The sequence below is a fragment of the Mustela putorius genome, unplaced genomic scaffold (genome assembly GCF_011764305.1).
Source record: "Mustela putorius furo isolate JIRA1106 unplaced genomic scaffold, ASM1176430v1.1 tig00000242_pilon_pilon_pilon, whole genome shotgun sequence".
Taxonomy (NCBI): Eukaryota; Metazoa; Chordata; class Mammalia; order Carnivora; family Mustelidae; genus Mustela; species Mustela putorius.
In genome coordinates this window covers 4,874,239-4,893,457 of record NW_025421325.1, presented here as the reverse complement: position 1 = coordinate 4,893,457, position 19,219 = coordinate 4,874,239, and the positions used below count along the sequence as shown (strand labels likewise).

At 41.9% G+C, this 19,219-nt stretch overlaps 1 protein-coding gene across 2 annotated transcripts in view; it reads left to right on the top strand.

Moving 5' to 3' along the window:
- Positions 1–9,595: 9,595 nt before the first annotated feature.
- The window catches only part of SH3RF1 (SH3 domain containing ring finger 1), a 180,612-nt gene continuing 170,988 nt past the window's right edge, over positions 9,596–19,219 (top strand). The window contains exons 1-2 of one of the 2 annotated variants that reach the window (XM_013059182.2): positions 9,596–9,734; positions 11,642–12,129. In XM_013059182.2, coding sequence (XP_012914636.1) covers positions 11,737–12,129 — 393 coding nt within the window. In that variant the 5' untranslated portion in view covers positions 9,596–9,734; positions 11,642–11,736. Of the gene's footprint in view, positions 9,735–9,957; positions 10,098–11,641; positions 12,130–19,219 lie in introns of those variants that run through there. The other variant, XM_004758112.3, reaches the window with a different exon arrangement.

Genomic DNA, 19,219 nt, shown 5'->3' with positions numbered 1-19,219 from the left:
CATGATCTTGGGGTCCTGGGATGGGGCCATATTGGGCTCTCTGCTCAGTGGTGGGGGAGATCTGCTTGTCCCTCTGCCCCTCCCCTCCTCCTGCTTCTCTCTCTTTCTCTCTCTCTACCTCCTCCTGCTCTTAAAATTCAAGAGTTCCAGAAGTATTTGTAGGCTTTATGTTCACTGAGAATTAGGATAGAGAAACCAAGGAGGGACAATCATTTAAAACTTGCTTTTGATTAGAACATGTTTTTTTTTTTTTTTTTTAAGATTTTATTTATTTCATAAAGAGAAAGAGAGAGAACAAGCACGTGGAGTGGCAGTCAGAAGGGGAGGGAGAAGCAGGCTCTCCACCAAGCAGGGAGCCTGATGTGGGGCTCAATCCCAGGACCCTGGGATCATGACCTGAGAGCCAAAGGCAGCCACACAACCAATTGAGCCACCCGGGTGCCCCTAAATAAAATATAAAAAAAATATATTTGGGCAGCTCCTGGTGCCAATAGAAAGAGAAGAAAGACAAAAACAAAACAACAACAAAAAAATGATAAACACAAGGATTTAAAAATATAGAATTTTGCTGTTAGAAAAATGCTTTTAAGTACCTCAATGTAAAATAATCCTGTCAATACTAACACTAATAAATTTTTTTAAGATTTTATTTATTAATTTGACAGAGAGAAATCACAAGTAGATGGAGAGGCAGCCAGAGAGAGAGAGAGGTAGGGAAGCAGGCTCCCTGCTGAACAGAGAGCCCGATGCGGGACTCGATCCCAGGACCCTGAGATCATGACCTGAGCCGAAGGCAGAGGCTTAACGCACTGAGCCACCCAGGCGCCCCTAACACTAATATTAATATTAAGACTAGTTAAACTTTACTGAGGTCTTACTAAGTGCTATGTAAATACACTAAGTATTTCAAATGTATTCTATCTCTCTTTTTAAAAAAGATTTTATTTATTTGTCAGAGAGAGAACACATGTATAAGTAGGGAGAGCAACCAGCAGAGGGGGAAACAGGCTCCCCACTGAACAAGGACCCCCCCAGTGCGGGACTCGATCCCAGGACCCTAGGATCATGACCTGAGCCAAAGGCAGATGCTTAACCAACTGAGCCACCCAGAGGTCCTTTTATTCTCTCTTTTAATCAAGCTTCACCACAACCAAAGAGATAAGTACTGTCATCTCCCTTCTACTGATGATGAAACTAAGGCTGACAACATTAAATAACTTTCTTAAAGTCACCTAAGTAAGAATTTCCAGAGTCAGAACTCAAATCCAAGGCAATCAGACACCACAGTTAATTATTCTGTTTGTACAAATCCAATATTTATAATGATGGCCTGGAGTCATCCTGAAATGTTAATTTCCAGTGCCTTTTATTTCAAAACCCAGGGAAACTTAAACTATATTTCAAATATTTTTAGTCAAATAAAACTGAGTTTTTCAGAGTGACCCATTCTTCAAGGATTCTGGATAGCGGAAGCTTTAACTGTACTTTGCAGCTTCTTACTAGATTTCAGTAATTATAGCTCTACAAATTGATTGAAATTGAGTTACAAATAAAATTTTTATGAAATGCTATAAAATATACTGGTTGTAAATTTTGAGTACTACATAAATTTTATCTATTGCATTTCCTTGCAAACTTCATTTTTTTTTTAAAGCCCTCTAAATGTTTTTGGCAGGATTTTTTTTTTTCTAAAAGATACTTCAATATGGACTTTTTCTTGGCAATCCATATGATTTCCTGAAGTTCCTGCTGAGTATAAACTTACTATGTAAACATAAAACTTGATTCCCCAGTAAAAGCATCAACCATTTGGAAATGCCAACAGGCTTTATATGCAATTTGCAGCTTGTGAGTAAGGTCATCCTCTTTTTTTCATATTTTCTCTAATGCTTGTAGTATTGACCACAGAACCCTTAGTAAGAGTATTTGTGAATTCTTCTTTGCTTCAGGGCTTCCTGACCTTTTGACTAAACATTCCTTGATTTTCCTAGGGTAAAGAATCTGATTTTAAAAACTCCAGCCAGCTTACCTGATCACATTTCCTCCAATATGTCAATTTAGCCATAACTGCTTTGAACATCTAACCTTTCCTTAACCCCCGTCACATTCATACAACTACACATAACAATATATACAGTTCCTTTTCATTTATCAAAAGAAAGAATCCTTGGGGAATAAAGATTTGACAGCTCCTGTTAAAAGATAATTGTAATACTTAAAAAAGAGAGAGAGAGAGAGAGATGAGACAGATGGTGTACACTGGAGACATGTGGAAGTTTGCTTGAAAAATAGCTTCAGAAATTCAATTGAGACTGAAGAAATTATGCAAATTATCATTTTTGCATAAAAGCATCATAGAAAACAAGGAAATTATCTTCTTTAGTCTTCACAATTTTGTAGAAGAGAATAATGTCAACTAGACTGATACCATCTTGGTTTCCTATATTTTAAAAACTCTATCAGAGCTCATTTTAAATTACAGAGAAAAAAGATTGTTTTGAGTAAGACAATTAAAAACATTATCTTCTATATTGCTATACTTAGGTATAATTCATTAACATCAACCATTAATTCATTTTTTGATGAGTTGATACTTTAATTGTATCATGTTTAATCTACCTGGGGAATGGTTTGTAATAAATTTATTGTATTTCATCAAATTAAGTTCAGTGGCATAAACTGATCATGGAAATTTAACTTTAAAGATTTTATTTATTACTTTAAGAAATTTTTCTTTTTCTTCTTCTTTTTTTTAAAATTAAGATTTATTTATTTATTTTACAGGCGTGGTGGTGGGAGGGAAAGGGAGGGTGTCTCCAGAAGACTGGGCCCTGAGCATGGAGCCTGACACTGGGCTCGATGCTGGGCTCAATCTCACAATCTTGAGATCAAGACCCCGAGATCACTACCTGAGGCGAAACTCACTACCTGAGTTGGATTCTTAACTGATTTCCACCCAGGTGCCCCACTTTAACAAAGTTTCCAAATTGCTCCTTTAAACTTTATGTTTGCCTGATTCACACATGACACAAAATTTCAAAGAAAGAAAACAGGTACAAAAAGCTCTAAGAATAGAAATTCTAAGGATCAATGTGAAGGTTGGGGTGAACATTTTGGAGGTATGGGATTAGGGGAATAGGGACAGAAAACCAGTAAGGAAATTGATGTCAACAAAAGGAGGAAAATCACTTACTGCATTCAGGCAAATTTTCGGAAAAATGAGTTAAGCATAATATGATCAGTACCTAGTGTGATGATAATCATGCTTTTAAAAATATGAGTAAACACATTTTATTTGGGAACAAGGAAGAGAGAAGGGGAGGCAGTAGCTACAAAAGAAAATGTTATGATGGGATCATTTCTACTCATTTTGAAATCACAGAATATAGACTGGTGTTTGGGTACACATGTGAGTTAGGGTGGATAAATTGAGAAAGACCCACATCTTCTGCTCAGTATTATAATGAAGAAAGAAACCTGGGTCATATGTTATGAGTCTCTAGTGAATTCAAGCACATGTTCTTGTGTGTGTGTGTGTGTGTGTGTGTGTGTATTTAAACTGGCCTATTTAAATGCATTAGGAAAGTCAACCTTTATCTTTAAATTTTATCAGAAAAAAGTCTGAAAATTGATAAACAATCTTTAATATATAAAGATAGATTACCAGGAAAGATTATGGAATTTCATTTCCCGGAGATGGTTAGATAAAGTGATGGATATTTATCTCCTCTTTCTCTATAGTTATGTTAGGTGAAGTTTGCTTAGAAGCAAAAAAGACCACTGGAAGGTTTAAACTTTGAGAGTGATAATGGAATTTGACAAGAGAAAGTATTTTTTAATAGAAAGGAAGAAATCCTATTATATTTTCCTCATGTAGGTTAAGTTTTTCTTTATCCTTGGGTCAGAAAATATCAGGGACACCTAGTTTTCAGGCATGTTTTCACTGGAGTTTAACAGCACTGAGCTGTTAAAGTTCCGAGGCGTGATAGGGGTGACTCTGGTCATGTTTGGGGTCTTAAGGCAACTTGGAGCCAGCCAAGTGTGTGTTACTTTGGGCAGACTAATATTTTAGCTGCACTTTAAACTCATATTCTTTAGAAATCTGTCTAGTATGGGGTACCTGGGTGGCTCAGTTGGTTAAGCATCTGCCTTAGGCTCAGATCATGATCCCAGAGTCCTGGGATTGAGCCCCTTGTTGGGCTCCCTTCTTAGCAGGGAGTCAGCTTCTCTCTCTGTCCCTTTCCCTCGCTTCTGCTCTTTCTCTCTCTCTCCCAAAGAAATAAAATCTTTAAAAAAATAAAAGAAAACTAAAAAAAATCTGTCCAGTGTTTTTTTTAGATGAGAGACAGCACTGCATGGTGAAGTGGGCAGTGAAGAGGGAGACAGACTGGAATGAATGGAGATGGAAATACACAATGACTCTTCTGTTGTCCCCAGAAAACCAGGAACGGCTTCAAGCTCCCATATCCTTCTCAATAACACCAGAGCTCTAGAGGGCCCTTTAGAGATGTATTTCCTTGGTCAATGCCCAGGACACATCTCTTTTAATGTGCCTCTGGGTGACTATATGTTTGCATTTCTCAAATTGTTGTCTCAGCATCACCTGCATTAGAATCACCTGTTTCTTGAACCCCTGCAAGACCCACTGAGTGAGAGTCTCGAGCAACAATACTAGGATGTCCATATTTTTAATGAGCGTTGTAGGTGATTCTGACTTCGCTAAACCTCAAGACCCACTCCCTGAAGAGGAGGTTTAGAACTGGAGTCAGCCTAGAGCACTGAAGCCCTCCCCAGGTATTCCGCTGTCGAACTGTTCCTCAAATATTCAGACCTGTTTCAAGAAGGCTGGAAGAAGATTCAGTTCAGTTACCTCCCACTCATCAGTCTTTCTCCCTAGCATCCATCCGATTGAACTGAAATCTTTGGGGAGTGTCTATAAATACTCCATCTGCTCAGATTTTCTGCCAGACAGTGGAGTTTGCACCACCTTCCCACTACTGTAGACCAAAATAACTTCTTTGGGTTTGCCTGACTCTAACTGATCAGGGCCCCTTTTCCTGACAACTAAGGTGCTTCAGGACCACTTGGCTCTTCACAAGAGGAATCCATTGCCTGAGATGTCCTTTATGCAGTTAGGGTGGAGATACACTTTTAATGCTGGAGAGAACCTTAGAGATAATCCAGTTATGTGGAAAAAGGTGCAGACGTACATAGAAAGGAGACTGGAAGCAAACATTTTATTGAGCCCCACTACGTGCCATAAAAACGCTGAGCTAGATTTTTTAATGAGTTTTGTCATTAATTTTTTATGATAAGCTTTCAACGCAGATAGCATTATATGCATTTGTATAGATGAGGAAGTTGAAACTCAGAAAATTAGGGAAATTTGCAAAGTCATTTAGTTAACAAGTAGTGGATTCAGGATTGAATCTAGATGTTAATATATATATATGTATATACATATATATATACACTATGTATTAATATATACTATATATTAAAATTTTTTTGTTTTTGAGAGAGAGAGAGAGAGAGAGTGGGCATGTGCTGCATGAGTTGGGGGAGATAGAATCTTAAGAAGGTTCTACATCCAGAACAGAGCCCTATGTGGGGCTCAATCTCATGATCCCCAGATCATGACCTGAGCTGAAATCAAGGATACTTAATTGACTGAGCTACCCTGGTGCCCCTCTAGTAAAAATAACCATAATTTATTAAGCACTTACCATGTGTTGGGCATAATTCCAAACATTCTGTTTTTATTGACTTATGTAAAATCTCCACAAGACCCCTGGGGCAGGTAGTAGTTTTAGGCCCATTTTACAGGAGGAACTTAGGCACAGAAGACTAAACTTGCCATCAGTCACCCAGTTAGTAGATGGAGAAGACTTTGATTCTAAAGCTCTCTCCAGAATCAAGTACTCTGAAGAGACTGAAAGCAGAGAAAGTATTTACTGTTCAAGTAGAAGATCAACATTCCTGAAATAAGGATTGGGAGAAGGGGCAGATTTAAAAAGCACTTCTAATGATGTCTGGATCATTGATCTGTGGGGGAGGGAGCAGAGGGAAAAGGGGGGGAGCTGGAGATAACTTTTACTTTTCCTACTTGCTTGGAGAATGAAGTAGATGGTGACTGAGGCTTAGAATGCAGACTGGCATTGCATTTATGTTCTGTGTTACATAGCTGGTATGTGATACGTAGCTTTTTCTGCAGCTTAACTGAGAAGAGAATCGTGTCCTCATCTTCTACATAAAAACTTATTGACTGATAGATTATAAGAAAGGCTGTCAATGGAATTTGGAACATTGACTGATTTCCTATCTGTGGGCCAGTGAAGCACTAAGTATGTATGTAGCTTTAAGATTGTAATACATGTAATTCTATACTTGATTAATTCTTTATTTGAGAATCAGTCACTGGTATCCACCATGGGTTGGCTGTCCAGGCTACAATGGTAAAGAAGACAGACCCGGTCCATGTTTTCAGGGAGCTTATATTCAGGTAAGGGAGATAGGCAATAAATTAGGAATCAAAAAATGAGATGCTGGACAGTACTATGAAGAAGACAAACAGGATGATGTAGGGGCCAAGTGACACATGAACTCATAAGATAGGGAAGGTGCCTAATTTTTATTCCCACTATGATAGAAAGAAATTGATGAGGTTTGAGAAAGGGTATAATGTGATCTCTTATGCATTTTTTGTATTTTGCTCTGGGTGTCACTATATTCAGGGTAAAGACTGTGGGGACAGGGGTGGAAGAAAAGCGGGTTAGGAGGGCCAGAGGAAAAGAGTGATGGTGGCTTGAATAAAAGTGTAATGGAGGTATTTTGGGGATAGCTGGCAGACTTCTTGATGGAGAGGGATGGAGAGGAAAGGGAGAAATCGAAGACAACCCCTAGGTTTCTAGTTTAAACAACTGGGTAAATAGTGCTTGCATTTTCCAATGTCACAGCAGCTGGGCGCCAGATAAGTTTAGAAGGAAAATGATGGTCAGATACATGTATGTATATGCATGTATAAGCATGACCCCAAAGCTTACAAAAGAGGGCTCTGGTCTGGGAATTTAAAAGCCTGATTTGTGTCATAACATTATTACTAAAAGCAATAAATGCTTTACACCTCATTTTTTCCCATCTGCAAATGGGGACGATTATATCTATCTTTACTGCTTCAGAGGGATGCCTAGAAGATAAATGAGATAACTCTTATGAAAGTACTTTGAAGTCTTGGGAGGACCAGAATTGTATTAAGCCAAGCTATCATTACTGTGTACAGGGTGTGTTTATATTTTTCTCGTATCTACTCAAAGTCATAGGGGCCATAAGTATATCATTCTTACATTCTTTATGTTCCATTCCCAGAAGTGATAAGATGAACATGCTTCTCTTTCCCCAACTGTTCCTTCCCCTATAGTATTCTCTTGATTGGATTTTGCAAGTGTTAGTGTTTTCTCAAACTTTTCAAAGACCGTGGGAAGGATTTTACCCAGTATAACTCTGCCAAGGTAATTTTTGGCAGATAACGATAATGAGATCTTTCTTTAATAGAGAGGTGCAGATTACAAAGAACCAGCACATTATTTCATTGACTCTTCCAAGAACACTCTAAGAAAGGTATTATTTTTTCACCATTTGACAGAAGAAAGATGGCTCAATTTAATTTTAATTTGCCTAAAACTTGCTTTTACAGCTAGAGTAATTAAGGCTAATAGAAGAGTTGTGTTCTCCAAAACATAGTGAACTAGCACCAGGGACATTCAAAGAACGGCAGCCATGTGCCAGTTACTATTCATGGGATGTGTTGGGGGGCTCCCTTGTTCACTTTAGTCTTGGACACACTGTCTTCAGTTCTTTGGTAATGGGTGTGACTTACTGATTTTCTGGCCTAGTTTCATGAGCTGCACCATTCCACCCATGACCTTATATACTGTTCTCCGTAAAAACAAACAAAAAACCAAAATAAGAACAAAAAAATTGTCCCTTGCTCTCCAGAGTAATTACATGATTAACAGTGTCCTCTTTCCCCTGGGAGCAGATATAGTACTCTTAGTTTTCCCTGAGGCGTTTTGTAAGAAAGGGTACTCGGAATCCAGAGATCTGAGGTTGAGTCTTGGTTCAGCACAACTGACTGCTTGACCTGGGGATGAAATGAACCTCTTTGAACTTCGGTTTTAAGAACTATACATTGCATATACTCATATTTATCTGTTTACTTACTATAATCTTCCAGTCAGCCCCACTTTGATCTGCACAGGTCCAGCTGCAGAATACAGGCTAAGTAGTCACTTTCAGAGTGCCTTCTTTTTAGATTATTGGATGAAAAATTCTCCATGCTGTTCATTCTTTCCCTTGCTTTCTCAGCCCGAATGCACATGTCTTTGCTCGCTTCCAATGAAGGGGGAAGCGGCTGTTATTTCTGGTATTCACACAATATGATTCTCAGCATATTAATCTATTCAGAACAAAGCTAAGGAGGCATAAGGTCTGAGACTACAGTAAGGACTGAATTAATGGATGCAGAATGTTTAGCACATACAATGAATGATAATTATTAACTGTTAACTTTTTTTTCTCTTTCTTAGGTGATCTCATTGTTCTCGAATAGTTCAGCAGCGGCCTGGGTGGAGACTAGAAAATAATCTGGCTCCCCTTCAGAATGTCACCCTGCTCGCTGGCTAGGCAGGGATTTCTTGCATAATATCTTCAAGTCCTCTTATTTTCAGTTTCTGCACACCTTTGAGGAAGGGTGTTTGGGATACCTTTTTTGTAAGTTGATGGGGAATGCAAATAAAACCAAGGCAACGTTGAGATAATGACAAAATTTTAATTTGTTTCCCCCTCTGAATCGAGTTCTGAAAAACAAATCTCAAAACCTGTGGACATGTTTTTCAAAACTACATTTCAGAGTTTACAGGTGTGCGCCTGCGGCAACCGAAACAAAGATTACAGTGACGGTTATGGCTGCCTCCCAGGCTCAGATAAAAGAGGCGCCTCTCAGCTCGCTCCCCGGTGCCAGCTCACCTGGGGTCAGACTTTTGAGTTTTCCCCATTTAGGGCGGGTACAACAGTAAATCCCCGCAACTGTTTTCCCCGTCTCGGTCCCCTCCCATTTTGAGTTTCTGAGTCAGCCATCCTCCCAGCGGGCTCGGGTTTGTGCCCCGGGGAGGCAGCGTGATGCCTGGACGCAGGAGGCCCGGGGAGCAGTGCCGGCCAGCGGCGGCCAGAGCACGGGCGGGTGGACAGCTGCCCTGGGACTGTTTTCCCCGCTGATCCACCGGGCCTCTCTCGGACCTCGGGGTAACGACACTTAACTCTCGCTCTACCAAGTGTCTCCGCAGGCCTGGGCGTACAGATGCACGGGAAAGTGGGATCCGTTCCCGCCAGGGCTGCTCCCGCCCTTTCCCCGGCCCCCGCCCCTCCCGCGCCGCAGCCGGTCCCGCCCCGAGTCGTCCGTCCCGGGCCGCCGGGCACCACTGGGCCTGAGTAGGACGCGGCCGGCCCCCGCCCCATGGCGCCGTCCTTCTTCACTCCGCCGCCTCTCCCAATCCTCTCCCCCTCCGGTTGCTTCATTTTTCAGGCGCGTTTCCCTCAGGGAGAGGCGTGTGCCCCCAAACCGTCTACCTCCGTCGCTCCTGGGGACCCCGCTTCCTGGACTCTCAGCTCTCCAGCGCCCCCTCAGGCCCCCGCCCCCACTCGCCCTCGGCGGGGGAGGGGGCGGGAACCGCGCGCAGGTACCTCAGCGCCGGGAGGAAGGCGCGCCGGGCCCGCAGTTCCCGGAGGTGCCGCGCCCGCTCCGGGGGGAGGCGCTGTGGTGCGGGGCCGCCCCCTCGCGCCCCGGGCGCCCGCAGTGGCTCGGCGTCCTCCTTCTCCTCCTCCTCCTCGTCTTCCTCCGCCCTCCTCGGCTGGGAAAGTGGGAGGCGGCGGCGGCGGCGGAGTGTGTGTGTGCGCGCGCGAGGGGGGCAGCAGAGAGGAGTCTCCGGGTGCCGCCGCGGCGTCAGAGACGCTGCGAGAGGCGGGCGCGGCGGGGCCGCATCTGCATCGGGCTCCGCCGCCGCTGCGGGGCCGCGAACAAAGAGGAGGAGCCGAGGCGCGAGGTAGGGCGAGGGGCGGTGCGGGGAGCAGACGCGGGCAGACGCCCGCGGCCATGGAGGAGGTGGTCGGGGCGCCCGCTCCCCTCCGCGCTAGTCGGTCCCTCAAGTCCCTCCGCCCTCGGGTCCCCGTGGGCCCGGAGGCGGGACGGTGCGGGCTGCCGACTCCCGGCAGGAAGCTGCCCGGGCTCGGTGCCGCGGTCTCCCCGGGCGCAGCCCGGCACTCCCTTCTCTCCGGTGGTTCGCTCTCTCTGGGGACTCCCGCCTCATCTCTGCGGCGTCATAGATGTTTCCCGAAAGGTGGCACTCTGTGGGGCTGACTTTCGCAACTTAAGGCTGCGGATTTATTTTTAAGTCCTTGAAAACTTCCAGCAGTCGTTTGGGGTGTGTGGGGGGGATTTATGTGCCCGGCCTGACCCCAAGGGTGGTGGAGAGGAGTGCTGTTGAATGAGATCCCGGTTCCGGCAGTGGCCAGGCTGCAGCGCCAGCCCGGGACCTTCCCTGTCCCTGGTCGCCAACACCTGGCTCCGGGGTGTGTCTGCGGCGAGTTGCCGCCGCGTCTCCCTGCGGGTCTGGCAGTACCTGTGCTTGGCAGCGTGGGAGAGGGGCGCAGCCCTGGGGCTCGCCGCTTCCCGGCTCTGTCCAGAACAGCTGTTAATGCTTCCATCACAGTCTTCTTACCCTTTTTCTCTTAGGTATTCCCCTTTACATTTATTTTGGTGGTAGGGGAGAGCGGCGCAGTCGCGGCTTTAAATGCTTTTTCCTGAATGGTCCCATTTTCATATTATGCACACAGTTTTCATTCCAGCATTCCATTGTGAAATTCTTTTGGTGATAATTTTGCCAGATTTTCTGAATGGGATTAGGACAGGCCGTTCAGAAATCCGTTTCAGAGTTTTGTCAACCACTACCCTGAAGGGTGCTTTTATATTTCAGCTGCTTTCAAACAAATCTTTAGTTGTGTCCTTTAGAATTGTCAACCTTCCGCTCATTTTGGTTGGGCAAGATGAAACAGTTCTATTTTTAAGGGCAGCGAAGAAACATATGTATTTAATATTGGGATCATTTACCGCAAGTGATCACATGAGGCATGGTTTCTTAAACACTAAAGTAGCTTAAAGATTGGAAGTTTGTTGTGTTTAAAAGTAATTTCAGGTAGAGGAAACTTTCGGTTGCTTCTGTTCAGCTTCTCATATGAGTTGAGGACTTGATTAAGGCAGCCAATATCACTTTGAGGGCTGAAGAAATGTTCTTTATTGCATTTCATAAATCCCATTTTATTGCAGGAATTCTGTATAGTACTTGATAGATATTTCTGCACAGTGAACTCCTAGATATCTTTAGGGAATAATTTTGAATTGTTTGAAAAGCCCATTTTGATTTTAATTGTTGACTTTGGAGTTCAGGAACCACATTCTAAAGCAAAGCTGCACTATTTAGAGGAAGCACTCTTGTGTACTTTTTGGTTCTTGGCTCCTCTGTGAACCTTTTCCCCCAAATAACAGTACTAATTTTCTGTCTTCTCTCCTCCCCATTCCCCATTACTCCAGAGCAAAATCTGAAATGGATGTTACATGAATCACTTTAAGGGATGCACACAACTATGAACATTTCTGAAGCCTTTTTCTCAGTAAACTAGATAAAGATGGATGAATCTTCCTTGTTGGATCTTCTGGAGTGTCCGGTGTGTCTAGAGCGGCTTGACGCTTCGGCAAAGGTCTTGCCTTGCCAGCATACGTTTTGCAAACGATGTTTGCTGGGGATTGTAGGTTCCCGAAATGAACTCCGATGTCCCGAGTGCAGGACTCTTGTTGGCTCGGGTGTTGAGGAGCTTCCAAGTAACATCCTGCTGGTCAGACTTCTGGATGGCATCAAGCAGAGGCCTTGGAAACCTGGCCCTGGTGGGGGCAGTGGGACGAACTGCACAAATGCATTAAGGGCTCAGAGTAACACTGTGGCTAATTGTAGCTCAAAAGATTTGCAGAGCTCCCAGGGTGGACAGCAGCCACGGGTGCAAGCCTGGAGCCCCCCGGTGAGGGTGAGTAGCCTGCAGAAGCAGTTTGGTGAATGAAGGTGGTGACAACTCCATTTTTTTCTCTATGCTTTTGCTTGATACTTTCTAAATCAGTTCATTGCTGAAGAAGCTACACTTACTGGAACAGACAGGAAATTATGCCTCAGGATTTTTTTTTTTCTTTTGGAATGTGAGTGGATATAAATAACAAATTTGTGTTTTTAAAAATTCTCTCCAGATACTCTCTATTACCATTTAAGATAAATTTTGGGGAAGAGGTAGCAATTATTCACTGAAATCTAAAACAAAGCAGCTTTTTGGTGCCCATTTTAAAATGGCAATTTGGCATGATTTTCCCCTTTTTCATGGAGTTGGGAGAACCATAGTTATGTATATATGTACATATATGATACAAGTTACACATATGTATGTGGGTGAATCATAAGCTGGAAATTAAACCTTAATTTTTATGTTGCATTGAGCTCTTCTAGCCATTCTCTTGGTTTTATGAATGCACAGCACAGAATTTACTGGTTGGAGGAATTCTTAACAAATCATGGCCACAGGTAGCTGAGTTTCGTTGCTGTAGCAACGAAATGTCTTTTAGCACTACGTGTAACAGAAAACCTAGCTTTATGTTGGGTTATGTAGGGAGTGAAATGAAATGTTTCCATCAAAATGATTTTTCTGGGGTTTTGGGTTTGGGCTGAAATAATTTTAAATGAACCTAAATATTTGGGCAGTTACCATATTTTAAATTCCTAGAAGGTAAGTTATTTTGAATAGATCTATATTATGTTGTGGGTGATGGTATTCTAGTAAAACACATTCTCATTTTTGTAAAGATAAGAAGTAGTCATGAGCATCAGATAATTAAAACAATTTCATTTTTGTTGGAAGAAACAATTTTGATAATTGGCCAAACTGACAAAATATAGTTTTGAAGAACAGTTAATTTGCATAAGAATTTTTTTTTCAAATATTCATGGGAGAACACTCATAACTGACTTTTTTCATTTAGTGTTACAATAGCCATTGGGATAGGCATTATATAGTATAAATTCACAGATGTGAATATCAGAAGCTATACCATTCCCTCACTTCCTTCTGAAGTTCATCCTTTAAAATGATAGAAAGTATTTTTATAACTAGATGTAAAATAGGAAAGAGTTTTATTACTAGGAAACAATTGCTTAGTAGGATATCAGGCTTCTTTTGATTTGTATTCTTTTTTTTTTTTTTTTTAAAGATAGAACTTTGGGCTAGGGTAGTTTTCTTTGCATATTTGAAGCCCATGTATTGTGAAGTTGGTCTGCTTATAGCACTTCCCTAGGATTTCCTTTATTTTATGGAGTTTACTGGTGCATTGACTATTTATAGAATCATTAATATTTTAACCTTACAGCCAGTGATCAATTTGGTCATTTCTGAGACATGTGACCCAGGTCTGCTTAGCTTAATGAGGGAGTAGATTTGCTTCTTTGGAGATTTTATTTCCCTGTTAATTAGACTAGAGACTTGTAGCCTCTGGCTATGAATGGAAGTGTCTTAGTTGTTGACACATTGCTTTACCTGTTGTGAGCAATGCATTGAATGTTTGATTACTGATAAAAAGGAATTTAAGAAAAGGGTTTCAAGCATTCAACTTAATGTCTTTTGAATTTTAAGTTTTCTTTAAAAACATAAAAATCGACTGTATAATGCTGCAATGTTCATTTATTTCAATTGCTAAGCTCTCAAAATTGAGCTTCACTTTCCTTGGGTAAATTATTTTGAGGTTTTGATGATGTTACTGTTATTTTTCTGGCTTATATGAGTTCCTGTTTGCTGCATGTTTTTTCTTTAGCATGAGGAAAATTACTCACTGAGAAGCCCTGGTGAACTTGGATAAAATAGTTGAGGTTAAAAAAAACAGAAGATGGTGTCTGTTACTTTAAGGGGTGGGGAGGCACAGAGAGCAGAGGACAAAACAAGAAACAAAATTACTCAGTAATCTGAGTTCATGCAAATGCTGCAATACTTATAAAAAGACCAGTTTTGTTTTCTATTGTAAAATAATTTCTCATTAGTAGTTACTGGTACCTTTTGCTTTCAAACATTCAAAGGAACCAGGGTTGCACAAATAGTCCAAGTACCTGAAGGATAAGTACATCCCAGAAAATACTTCTTTTAAAAAAGAAATCTGTAACATACAGACATGTGGAGGTTGTAATGCACTCCTTTGGCCACTTTCCTGAGGTGAGTGACCATAATAAATCCCAAACATGCATTCTCCTCTTTTAGATGTTCTGACACAACCAAGTGGTGCAGGAGCCTGTTTCCACATGTTGTGTAAAGCTGAAAGTGATAACATATGGAATGTTGCTTCAGTGTATTAGTTATGTTCTGTGTTCTGTTAGATTGTGACCATGTGGCTTCCTCATGCACTTAGCCGAGGTAGATTGAGTGTTATCAGCAGATATGAACATTTCCAATGTGTGACACAGATCTTGTTCCCAGAATTTGAGTGTTTCCTGCTCAATATGAAGGAGAGAATGAAAAAGTGTTGAATTGGAGTCACTATGGGGCTCTGTCAGTTCTTTACCCCATGTAAAGAATTCTTTTGGTTTTAGGCCAAAGTTGAGCAGTGGAATGAGCCACAGGGAGAGGGGGACTGCAGATAACCTATTTAAAGGACTAAAAATACCTGCAGAAGATAGGTAATATATAAAAAAATTAATACACATGCAAAATTCCATATAGAAAACATGTTTAAGTAATTTTGACAGAATTGTGACATAGGAGAACCGTTAAATTTCTGCTTTCTGTGAATGGTTCCATTGGTTCAAGATCTCTTCATATCTGTGTGTCATCTAGGAATCATTAATGATTTCACACTGCCTCTATCTCAAAGTGAGTTTATTCAGCAAAAATAAATCTATATAATCACTGATTTACACTGATTCAACTTCATTTATTCTTTCCTTTAGCTAACAAATATTTACTGAGCACTTATGGGTGCCAGACACTGCTCTAGCGGCCCAGTAGGTAATGATGGATCAACCAGATACGGATTCCACTTATGTACTTATGAGTATATGCCAGTCTTGTGGGAGAGACATATGTTAATAGCATAATAACAATGCAAGTATGTAATTAAATTTGGTAGAGTTACAACAGAAAGCTAGGAGAGAGGATAGGAGAAGGCCTGTGTTTAGGGTAGATGTGTGTTTGTGTGTGGGGGGTATCTTCAAAAGCTTTCTTGAGAAAGAGGCATTTGAGCTGAGATCTTAACGATAAGATGCTATTAATTAGTTGAGAGAGGGCTGGGCAGGCGAGGAGAAGGAGAAGAGTATTCCAGTGGCCTTGATCTGTAGTGGGACAGGTATGAATCCTGTGAAGAACCAGTGTAAGGTGAACGTGGATTGAGCGTGGGATGGGATAGTGACCTGAGAGGAAGCCTCAAGTGAGTCATGTACAAGGTTATCAAGAGCCACCACAGGCCACATGGGGTTAAGGGCCAGAGGAGTGGTAGAGCTAGTAAGGGCTCTGCATTTGGGATTAGAAAGATGTATCATTAGGAATCAGCAGTCATCAGGACTCAGAATGGAAATGGGAGTTTTGTGTCAAAGGACTGAGAGAGAAAGGGAATTCTAGATTTGGGGGAAGAGGTGAAATTTCCTTCTCCAAATGTGGAGTGTGCTTTCATCTCTCCATAGCTGCATTTGCAGCTCCTTTCTCTCCCTTTCCCTGTTGCTGACTGTTATGGGCTGAATTGTGCCCCTGACCTCCCTCCCTCCCCCCATCATAAGATGTGGTCGTTTCCCTTAGTACCTCAGAATGCAACTGTGTTTGGGGAATAGCAACTTTAAAGAGCTGATTAAGGTCAAATGAGGTCATATGGTAGGCCCTAATCCATGGTATGAGTTGTATTTGTTTTGTTTTGTGTTTTTGAGTGAGCAAGAACGGGGTTTACAGACGGAGAGAGAATCCTAAGCAAGCTTCATGCCCAGCCTGGAGTCCAACATGAGATTTGATCTCACAACCCTGAGATCATGACCTGAACCAAAACCAACAGTTGGACGGTGTACCCACTAAACCACTCAGGTGCCCCATGACTGGTATTCTTATAAGAGGGTATTAGGACACAGAGAGACATAGAAGGAAGAGCATGTGAAGACACACAAAGATGGATATCTGCAAACTAAGGAGAGAGACTTCCAGAAGAATACAACTCTGTTGACATCTTGATCTTAGACTTCTAGCCTCCAGAACTGATGAGATATATATCTGTTGTTAAAGCCAGTCGATCTGTATTACTTTGTTATGGCAGTACTTGCAAACTAAACACTAACTGTGGATGTACTCCTGAATGTTATCCTCTTGAATGGCCTTGGTCCACTGCCAGTCCCTTCTGTCCTGGTTCCCCCTAAGACTTGCAGTAGTCCAAAAGTTCTGTGCTTTTTACTCCCAACGTACAGTAACTTCGAGCAGTTCTTTGGTCCCCTCTACCCCCCTCAACTGCCCAAGTGGCCTGGTATAGTTTCACAAAATAGACAAGGTTTATGATCAGAAACAGAAAATTTTAGGTTTAAAGAAGGAAGGGTCGGGAGGAGAAAACTGTTACTACTTATTTATCTCTCAGGTTCTTCTATAAGTGGAGTTTAAAGAGGGTGCTTTACTGGACATTGTGGGTCTGAGGCATTGCCCAAAGGAGAGGTGGCAAGAAGAGAATTGAAGGAAGGGTAGGAGAGAAAGTCAGGCCTGTGCTTTGGCTCCGGGTAGGGTATGGGAAACTACTGCTATGAATTGCCCCATTGGCCATCTTTAACCTTCAGTCAGTGAACAGGTACCTGTGGAGAAATTTTTTCTGGTTCGGTTCTGTGTTGTGATCTATCCTAGAACGGAAGTGGCTTTAATGCATGTTTCTGTTGAAAAAGAGTTTATGGGGAGGTAGAACAAAAGAAACAACAAAGAAGGCAGCATATAGTGAAACATCAAGCTATGGGATAAGAAATGGAATAAGTCTCTATAGTGAAGTTCATGTATTGTGGCCCCTGAACCAAGTGTCTGGTCAAAGAGTAGAGAGAGTGTGGATTAGGAGGGATGGGACGTGCTTCCCTTCAGTGGAAGACAGTTCAGCACTGACACAGGAATTGATGCCTTCATTTGGTGGTTTGGATGAGGGAGGCATCTGGCTGTTTCTGAATGGCTGAGTTAAAATAGAAATGACCTTTTCATGTCTGAGCACATGTATCTGTCTCATTAAAAACATTACACCTATTTATTGAGGTATAATACACATGGAGAGATATGCACCTAGTTTAAGTGAACAACTAATTGAATTATCATGCTTCATTTTAAATGACTAGGATTTTTCTCCCTGTTTTAGAAATTAAGGTAATATATGCTCATAGTAAGAAACTGAATGATGGAAAAGGATGTAAAGGAGAAAATCAAGACTTCTAATCTCTCCATTCTTAATCTCCAGGAGTGACTACTATGAAGAGGTTTTTGTGTGTGTATGTTTTTCCAGAAAAGAAATTAATAGAAATAGGGTGACATTATATGTGTTCTTCTGCAGTTTGAGGTTTTCTGTTTAATGATTTATCTTCGTAGCTTTCATTGTGCTCTCACCGATGTATAAGAGGGCATTCTATTGTATCATTCTCATTTTAGGGTTGTGGAAAGGATGACCAAAAGAGGTTGAATAACCTGTTCTAGGTCTCCTAGCTAGAAAGTAATGGAGATAGGGTTTCACCGCAGCCTGTCTGATTCCAGTAGCTTCCTCCCCTTACCCACACTCTGCTTAAGTGACAGACATTCTTCCTGGGTTCTCGTGCTACTTCAGATAGGGACAGGTTTTAAGTGGAGGTTCTGGTGTCTTTACTGCCCTTACTGTGTTCACTGTTGTTGTTTTAAAGGGACAAATGAAGCTGTAGTGACAATAGACCAGGAAACCAGACCTTCTTTAGCTTGGTGCATGGCAGGAGTGTGGTTTGGAGGTCAGAGGTTCTGGCCTTGGGTTCCATTGCTGTCATCAACTGGCTGTTTGGCTTTTCCAGACTTTGTCAGCCCGGAACTGTAGAACCTTAAGTCCCCCAGTTCCATGCAGGGAGTAGGGGATACAAGGATTGCTGAGTTTGGTTCATCTTGCACTTTAAGAATCTTTTGTGGTATCTGGCACATATTACACACTCAAAAAGAGATTGTTGAATGAATGTTTTATTAGTTTCCTGGAGCTGCTATAGCAGAGTACCACAAACTGGGTGGCTTAGAACAACAGAAGTTTATTTTCTTACAGTTCTGGAGTCTGAAATCAGGGTATTGGCAGAGCCATGCTCTTTCTGAAACTCTCTGGGGAGAATCCTTCCTTGCCTCTTCCTAGCTTCTGGTAGTTCTGGCAGTCCTTGAGGTTCCCTGGCTTGTAGACACATCACTCCAGTCTCTTCCTCCATCTTCACATTCCTTCCCAGTGTGTCTCTGTCCAAATTTTCCTTATCTTATGAGATACCAGTCTTTGGAATAGGGCCTACGCTGAAGTAATATGACCTCATCTTAACTTGATTACATCACTTTGACTCTATTTCCAAATAAAGTTGCATTCACAGGTATTGAGGGTTAGAACTTGAACATATTTTTTTAGGGACACAATTCAACCCATAACAGATTTAATGAGTGCAGGAGTGAATGATTGAGTGATGTGATTTCTAATCACCTTCTAAGGATCCTTAGCTGTATATTCTCTGAACAGTTTATCTGTCCTTAACCCCTTTCTTTGTTCTATTTCCTAGGAATTTGAGAGGCAGGGCAAGGGGTTGTGGGGGAAGGGAGGGAGAAATGAAACAAGATGGGACCTGGGAGGGAGACAAACCATAAGAGAGTCTTAATCTCAGGAAACAAACTGAGGGTTGCTGGAGGGGCAGGGGTGGGAGGGATGGGGTGGCTCAGTGGTAGACATTGGGGAGGATGTGTGCTATGGTGAGTGCTGTGAATTGTGTAAGACTGATGAATCATAGACCTGTACCCCTGAAACAAATAATACTTTAAATATTAATAAAAAAAATTGGTTAACATTTTCTGTACTGGTTAATAGTTACCTTATGGATAAATGCAAGAATTGATGTGCAAACAT